At 35.9% G+C, this 8,636-nt stretch overlaps 1 protein-coding gene across 3 annotated transcripts; it reads left to right on the top strand.

The window, feature by feature from the left end:
• The first annotated feature begins 1,447 nt into the window (after positions 1 to 1,447).
• Positions 1,448 to 4,479, top strand: LOC137715972 (uncharacterized). 3 transcript variants are annotated; one of them, XR_011065614.1, is made up of 12 exons: positions 1,450 to 1,814; positions 1,915 to 1,981; positions 2,229 to 2,325; positions 2,491 to 2,535; positions 2,806 to 2,902; positions 3,086 to 3,169; positions 3,286 to 3,326; positions 3,468 to 3,533; positions 3,642 to 3,701; positions 3,961 to 4,012; positions 4,096 to 4,307; positions 4,426 to 4,479. XR_011065614.1 is itself a non-coding variant. In XM_068455349.1 (11 exons), exons 1-11 carry the CDS (start codon positions 1,517 to 1,519, stop codon positions 4,182 to 4,184), a joined length of 996 nt encoding a protein of 331 aa, XP_068311450.1. In that variant the 5' UTR covers positions 1,450 to 1,516; the 3' UTR covers positions 4,185 to 4,479. The 3 variants fall into 3 exon arrangements, 2 of the variants coding, with proteins under 2 accessions (XP_068311451.1, XP_068311450.1); XM_068455349.1 differs by having other exon boundaries at positions 4,096 to 4,479; XM_068455350.1 differs by lacking the exon at positions 3,086 to 3,169 and having other exon boundaries at positions 1,448 to 1,814; positions 4,096 to 4,479.
• The last annotated feature ends 4,157 nt before the right edge of the window (positions 4,480 to 8,636 follow it).

The raw sequence follows: 8,636 nt of genomic DNA, 5'->3' as shown, positions 1-8,636 counted from the left end.
GTCCACACCATTTTCTGGGCTAAATCCTAGGGAGAATTTGGCTTTTGTTTGGCTTTTAGCTTTTAGCCCACACATTTAGCATAAATTGGGTTGGGTTTGGGGGCAAATTGTGGCTACGGAGTCTGTGGCACAATGGAACTTGAATGAAGAAGGAGTGACTTGACCAAATGACCTTTATTCGGATGTTTTAACTAGAAACGATGTCGTTCCAAAATTGATCTCCATCCTTTTTAATAAGCATGCGTGTTTTGCTTTAACCCAATGTTTTAAACGGTGAAGGCCTATGCAAGACATTTTATGAATAGCTCTGCCTAGGCGAAAGTGTTGAGGTGTGAGGTGAAGCCTGAGATGACCTTTTTTTTTTAATATTATATATATAATATAGTACTTTGTAAAACAAATTAATCAACAATCAAACACGCAATCAAGATTACAATACTAAAAAACTTGAAGTTTGAAACAAATTATGGTGGTGTGAAGAATTTTGAAACTAATTGAAGCATGAGATTGGGGTAAAACTGAAATGTTGGATTAAGACTGAGAATTTAGGGTTTGAGGAATTGGGGATGGGGATTGGGTGAACTGCGAATGGCAATATGGGAGAATCAGGTATTGGGATGAGGAAGAAGGGGATTTGTTGGGGCTAAAAAAAATTATTAGACTTAGGCAAAACGATGTTGTTTGGGCCAAGTCATTAAAAAAATTAAAAGATTTGGCCAAAACAGTTTCGTTTTGGGTTAAGTCGTTTAAAAAAATCTTTCTTCTTTGTAGTTGTCTTCTTTGTGAATACGTCGCCGCCACTGCAACAAAAGGACAAAAAAAAAAAACCACATGGCAGGGCCTCAAAGGCTAACCTTCGACTTCGAGAGGTCCCCAGCAATTTCAAGCAAAGGATATCGGCCGCCTTAGAACACCTAAAGGCGCGCCTCAACCATGTCTAGATGAGTTTTCATCTATTCCCATGTCCACCTCCAAAGCCGCCTCGGCGTAACTCGGAGCGCGTTTTTAAAAACACTGCTTTAACCCCTTATGTGAGCCTCAACCCTCAAGCACAATTGTTTAACAAAAGAAGGAAAGTTTAGAGTTGGAGTGTCATTGTTAATGAGATAAACCACATGTGGTGTAACTACTTGTTTAGTCATGGGTCACATTAAAAGTATAGTATCACCATCACGAAGACCACAATCTTTCTTTTGCATATCTAGATAACAATATCATTTAGTAAAACTTGACTTTTAATTTAACTATTTCAAGATGAAGTACGATTATTTCCTTTTTTTTTTTCCCTCTTTACTTCTCTTTCTATTTGAACCGTCACAATTAAATTATCTTAACACCTCATATTAATTTGTGGAAACAGAAAAAAGAAAAAGAATGAATAGGTGGAGAGATAATCCAACTCCTTTCGAGATTTGAGTACGAAGATTTTTCCCATTTCCTACTCGAGCGAAACTCTGATAACTTATTTAACCAACTGACTAACCTAACCTCATGAGTGACGAATCTCAAAGTGACCATGGACGAAACACCAGATGAAAGAAAGCGCTCGGGTCGGTCCAAGTCAATTGGTCCCTGCATAGTCTCCTGTATCTTCGTCTTCCTCACTCACCTGGTCCTCTCTCTCGTCCCCCGCTTCTTCTCCGCCTCTTCCTTCCTCGCCCAACTCGCTCTCTCGGCCCTGCTGCTTCTCTTCTTTCTGGGTTTTGGCGGATGGTGCAGAAGGACCCTTCTGAAACGCCGCGCTTCAGCTCCGGCTTTCGTGTTCTTCAACATTCTCTTCATTTGGGGGTTTTACATCTCAGTTATCAGTCGAGGTGAGCTCAATTAGTTAACTTCATCAATTGAACTAATTCAAATGTTTTGGGTGTGCTGAGCAAATTTGAACAGTTAATCTGTGTGTTGTGCCTGCTGCAGCTGTGTCACTGCTCAACGACGCCGTTTTCAGCTGTGAGGTTGTCTTCCTCCTCATTGGTCTCTACAGGTTGGTACTTTTTCCAGCTCCGCGTTGCTTATTTGCTCTTCAAAATCATCTAAACTTGACTGAGTAAATAGTAATTGCATCGGTGTAATACATTGCATTCTAAGTGGCTCGGGTAAACCCATTAGATACACCTAAATTCTTGAGCGCACATCCATCCGTTAAATTCCGCAATATATGCAATACATTAGTGTACTCTAGAATTTTCGAAATTTGACAACTTTCAGTGACAAGTGTGTTGTTATTGCAGTATAATTACGAGTGACCCTGGCTTTGTAACAAATGGGTTTGCCTCTTCAGACCAAGTTGCGGAGGGTTCAGTTTCTGAAGTTCATAATCATGAGAAGGTTGGAGATTTTGAACTTGGGTTCCATCTCTTTTGATGCAAAAAAATTGAGGGGATTTTTTTCCCTCTTTTTATAGTACTATATATGTCGAAATTAATGGGTGCCTTAGCTAATAAGTTGTTTCATAGTGTAATGCAGTTGGTTAATGAACTTTTATTTGTGCAGGAGTTGGAGGTTTTAGCAAGTGGTTTATCTGACGACTCAACTGAAGTATTAGCTTTCATTCTCTTCGGTTTTTCAGTACTAGAATGATCAGTGGTTTTTGCTTTTTGGTTTTTACTAGAAAGAGTTAACATGTGGTGTTGTCAAACTTCAAACTTGGATAACTTGATTTTTATTTGAATGTGCGTTACAGATTGACAATTGACAATTTAATACGCTTGACTGTATACTAAGAGAACATTTTCCATTAAAGAATAATTTGGCTCTGGTATCATGCTTATCGTAATCTGGATGCTGATTGTGCTCTGTCTTTCTCAGGGTTCTGGTTTGGTTACGAGGGTACGATATTGCAGGATCTGCAAGGTACACATAAAGGGTCTTGATCACCATTGCCCAGCTTTTGGGAACTGTATAGGTAAAGACAATTTTTTTTCTTACTAGTAGTTTCCATGCAAGTTGTATAACGTTCAAGCTAGCTAATAAAGAAAATTAGATCGTATGGATTTCCTTTTAAGTTGGCTTGCAAGGGCCGCTGCAGCTGATTTTGATTGTATTGTACTTGTCAGTAGTTAATGATACAGATGCCTTTGTTGTACAGGACAAAAGAATCATCCCCTTTTTCTAGTTCTTCTGTTTGGATTGATCATTACTGAGGCTTCTTATTTAGTATGCACATCACTCTGTAAGCTAACACTCTTGTTGTGATTGATTCTTATCCAAGTAACAGACCTTTTGTTTTCCTGTTCAATGTCTTTTGCTTTGCTTTTACTTCTAAATTCCTGTATTTTTTTTCTTCAGTTGTTGCCAAATCCGGAATCTTACGTAGACCTAGCTTGGAGGTAGGACATTGCACCCGCAAACTTTGAAAAATAATTAGTCAACAGTGTGGCTCTTTATGGCATTTAGGTTGTAAATTACTTATAGCATAAGTTATCCATGCCTCTGCAGCTTACCTAGATTCTTTTAATCTATTTTTACAGCCTACTCTTTCTGAAAATTTAACTGTTAGCACAATTCTGTTCATCATTCTCCAGTTGGTATGGCAGGTTTGTATCACTAATGCTTTTCTATGAGTTATGCTACTTTCTGAATGATTCATCCGTATTAGGTTATTTCATATGGAATCTAATAAACATCAAATTGTGTATGAGTAGGTGGTGTTTGTGATATGGCATATATATTGTGTATGCTTCAACATCAGAACTGATGAATGGGTAAGTTCCTCAATGATTGATGATTATATAATATATGAGAAACAAATGATGGGTTGATGCATTCGCGCATGTGTGTTATTTGTGTGTGTGTGTGTGTTTGAAAGGCGAAGGATTATATTTCCTTAATCTTATTATAACAAGTGACCTTTCTGATCAATTCAAGAGACTTGAAATATAACACATATTCTGCTCTTATTCATGAGTGTTACCGTAGTCCAATTTGAAATAGAACATTTTCATTTTGGTTTGTTATTTGCAGATAAACTGGAAGAAGCATCCAGAGTTCCAACTTCTTGTTCAACCTCAGCCAGGTAAGTGCACGTCGCAGCTCCAGATCTTCATAATTTCCACCACCCGTATGCAGAATGTAACACCTAATATTTTGCCCGTCCAGGGAAAAACTTCACGAGTATAAAGTTCAGAAATCCTTATGACAAAGGCATTCGACAGAATGTCAAGGAGTTTCTAGCGTTAAGAGCCTGACGGTTTCAACGTCCATTGCTCCAGAAGCCTTGCACACTTCTCTGCGTTCCACCCATTTTTTTAAAAGCAGTTGCTCTTATCGCTTCTTGCATATTCCAGTATTTGGAGCAACAGGAGTAGGAGGTATTGATTTAACGGAAATAGTTCTTGGTTTTGAAGTTAGTGTCTCAAAGTCCATTTCAAAAACTGACAACGTTGAGTAGGCCGATTATAACATGTCTTGGCTCATGTAAATTTACAGCCTGTGTATGCACTTCTGTGATTTGCAAGTGTCTTCATATTGTTGAACTCCGAATTATGATTCTGGTCAATGAGAGTAAACATATAGGCATATAGCTAAACGGAATTGGTTCCAGCTCTGTCCTTTGTTCTGTAAAGGTGGAGATGTAAAGGGAAAGGATGAAGAAGCTGAGACATGATCCTTACCAAGCAACATCTTCGGGCCCTTCTCGCCGCGGCCGACATTCAGTACCCTTTCAAGGACCTTCCCCTCTCTTCTTCTCACAGTGTCCTCTGATTGTAACTATCAAATAACTCAAGTCTGATCCTGACTTTTCATTTAGATTGTTGCAAAATGCAAATAAATTTTGATTAAAACATATAAGAGGGCAAATACAAGTGCAGTGGATGTAGGTAATCCTGGGCACGCGGCAGTGATAGGTTTCGGAAGACTACTATTTGTGAGCATATCTACCAATTTTTCTTTTGTGAACAGGCCATCTCTAACCAATTTAGCTAGAGAGCTATAGGGTCGAAATGATATCAGCTAGCCGTTGGATTAGAATTTAAAAAAAAAAAATTTCTTTTACACAATTAAAAAAAACTTTAATTCTAATTTTTTTTCTTCCTATAACTACCTAAGCCATTAAACAATATTAAATAACATTAAGTAACATTAAACAACATTAAATAACATTAAGTAACATTAAACAACATTAAACAATATTAAACAACTTTAAATAACATTAAACTTAAACAACATTAAAAAAAACATTTAACAACATAAAATTTAAATGCCAACTTCATGCTTCTTTTGGCTCAAAGATGTGTAACAAGATTTTGTTGTACGTACTTGTTTGTGGCACGCGAATGTATCGTCATATTGCACCTCATGTACTCGTTTAACGAGATATTACCAGTTCTTGGATATAAATGCAAATTAGGCCCATCATATATTTTTGCACGAGCCCTCCTTGACCTATTTGGATCATCATATATTTTTACATGTGTCACTCGAAATCCTATCAAAAAAATTATTAAGATTACATCGCAAAAAATTATTAAGGTAGTTTAATTTAAGTGATCATATTAATTCAATTAAAATAATAAATTATGTTTGGCCTATGGCCCTTTGACGGCTTCGATTAGAGATATTTTTTGTTACATGGCTATATTTGGCCTATGGCCATTTGGCCCCTCGGTTGGAGATGGTAAGAAATATGGTATGACACTGTTCATTGAAATATTATTTTCTTAGAGGGCTATAGGGCGAAAATGAGTCATCTGGCCCTCATTCAGTTGGAGATGGCTTAGTGGTATTCCTCCTCAATAGTAAGTGAGTGGTCTAATGTTTCATTTCATCAAGGGCGAATATGAACTAATTCATTATGGTTAACACAATGTGAGGTTTAACCCAAACCCTCACCCTTTAATGTAAATAATATCGTATATATTCAAAAGAAAAAACAACCATTGAATTTAAATGGACAAACAAAACCTAGAGTTTACATATTTTTTTTTTTTTAAACAAACGATATTATTTACACTAAGGGAGACGGGGGTGGGTTAAGCCTTGCATATGACGTGCATGAATTGAAGAAATGATTCACTCATAAGTAGGATGTCTTAGGCTCATCTCTCCTTAATGACGAGATCAATATAGTTATTATGATTGACTCATTGTGTGGCTTAACTCAATCTCTCGTTTATTCAATGTAAATATATCATTCTAGAGAAAGTTAAATATAGCTTGAAGGGCTTTAAACTCCACGTTATTGTGTATCAATTATTGTACAAACTTTGTAGCTCCAGTGGTTATTTTGAAAGAAGATAAGATAGCTTTATTGAAAGAAATCAACTAGGGTACATATCTTGGTTCACCTCCTTAATAATATCCGGGGTTCCTCAAACCAAACAACGGAATCACCATTAGATAAACTTGACTTGGCAATGCTATGAGTCACACCATTACAATTATGAAGAAAGGATGTGCTATCCATATATCATTTTTTACTTTTCACACAATCCTTGTTAATTTATGTCCGTTGATTTTCTTCGATTCATCCCATTTGATGGCCGAAAACTAAAAAAATGTGAAAGATTGTTAATTTATATCCGTTAATTTTTTTCAATACACCTAAGAAACTCCGACGCCAACTTTTTAATATCTGAAGCTGTAAAACCGAGATTGTAGCTCCCGTGGTTGTTAACATTCACTTTTGGGTCGAAAGTTTTGATTTTAAATAGCCCACCAATTTATTCTCTGATTAGACAAACGCCATACTTGACCCAAAAAAAAGGGACAAACACCATACATTTTACTCCGAACTTTTTCATGTGGCTTTTACTTTTTAGTGCGTTTCCAAAACACCACCTAATCTCATCATTTTTTTTAAGGAAAACCATTCACTCCCTTTTTTTCATAGAACCTTACGGTAAATTCTAAATACGTGCAAAGAACGTAAACTATATGCATTTAGTAAGACACTCGTAACTTAATTGATTACAAAAACTCAAGTTCAAAGTTTGATTCTTCCGTCTTTTAATATCGTTTATTTAACAAAAAATACTCAACTAAAATATTTAAATTAGAGCATGGAGAAACATCTTATTCAACCAAATATCTCCCATGGTTTTGCCACTTGGCGATTGCTACAGCTTTATTTTCCCTCGTTTTCATGAGTAAATAAATTGAAAAGGACCGTTTAGGGTTTTGCTCAAAGTCCACCCTCAATTTCTTCAATAACAAAAACTGTTTAAAAATCGGAAGAGAATCCGGTTCGGATCTCTCCTATTAAAGGTCCAGGATCAAGTGATCCGGATCGTTGAAATTTGATTCAACGGCTACAATTATTATAATTTTTAGGAAGCACCTTATTTGTAGCCGTTGGATTAAATTTCAACGATTCGGATCACTTGTTCCTGAACCTTTGATGGGAGAGATCTAGACCGGATCCTCTTCCTTAAAAATCTGCACTTGTTTGATTACCTAAGCAGTCCCTGTTCACTTGTTGACTGGTAATGTAAGAGGGTCCATTCTGAATTGGCTGTGATTTTGATAGAATATTCTAACATAACAACTTGGTTTTTCTCAGGACTTGTATTTAGTAACTTAATTGGATACCAAGAAAATTTTAATGGTTTGTATATTCTAGACCAATGAATCTTTATTTGAGAGAGGTTGAGATTTACTTTGTATCTCTGTTTCCGAAGCTCACAAACTGAGAGATCTGAACTACTCAATTTAATCTTGTGGTTCTATTAACCCATATCATTGACCCATTTAACAAAAATACAAAAACTTGAATGACTATATCTCTTTTTCTCTCTATTAAATGGTCTTCAGACACAAGAGATCCATAATTAGTGTCATTCCTTTAACATGGATGCTTATGATGGAATCTAATTCCAAAATATCATTATACTTGGGTGTTAACTTGCAATTAACACCTACATCAGCTTATGAACTTGCATATCTCTGCATATCTCTACTCTTAATTCTTCCATTTCTAACAAACAAATCAGCCACTTAGTACTACGATTTGGTGATATTCCTCTTCGCTTAGAAGTAAAAGGTCTAAGGTTTGAATCTCGTAGATTGCGAATTCAATACTAAATTAGGCTGTACATTGTGTGGCTTAACTGAATTCCTACTCTTCCAGTGTAAAAATATTGATAAACTCAAAAAAAAAAAAAAAAAAAGAAATCACTTTTTGTTTTAAACTTGTAGCCTCGCTAATCTACATAAATGATGCAGATCACAACTAATAACTAATTTATTTAATTCCTTCAACCTGGACAAAATTTAGAAGTTAGGCTTTCATTTCTTTACTTCAACATACCTTGGATCATGTGAGTTGCCCAATCTAATGCAATTCTAAGCACCAAACGTATGTGCAAGTCCTGCTGGTGAAATAGTGGAAATGTTCATAATTTACTGGACTAAGCATAGTATTCTTATATTATTAGATTTTGAATCACCAATTATGTTGAATGTTGCTTCAATCTAAGTCTAATAAGAGAACGTTACCTTTCCATTATGTGTGGTTGACAAATTCAATGCTTCTCCGTCAAATAAATACCAAAATGAATAGAGAAATTAGATTTTAATAAGATTAAAATTCTCTTTCAGGTGCATTGATTTTACCCGTGAGGGAAAACTATTGTGCGAAGAAACCATCTTGGAATTTTAAGGATTGACAACTTAGAGCTCGTTTAGATGTATTTTTAAAA

This window comes from Pyrus communis, chromosome 14 (assembly GCF_963583255.1).
Source record: "Pyrus communis chromosome 14, drPyrComm1.1, whole genome shotgun sequence".
NCBI lineage: Eukaryota > Viridiplantae > Streptophyta > Magnoliopsida > Rosales > Rosaceae > Pyrus > Pyrus communis.
Note: the sequence above shows the minus strand (reverse complement) of the source record. Positions and strands in the feature narration are given on the sequence as shown.

Excerpts from the sequence above, each read along its gene's own strand:
- LOC137715972 (XM_068455349.1), top strand. The coding sequence starts at position 1,517 with ATGGACGAAACACCAGATGAAAGAAAGCGCTCGGGTCGGTCCAAGTCA. Across the intron at positions 2,536-2,805 it reads TATCTGACGACTCAACTGAA|GGTTCTGGTTTGGTTACGAG; the intron begins GTATTAGCTTTC and ends TGTCTTTCTCAG. Across the intron at positions 4,013-4,095 it reads TCTTGTTCAACCTCAGCCAG|GGAAAAACTTCACGAGTATA; the intron begins GTAAGTGCACGT and ends TTGCCCGTCCAG.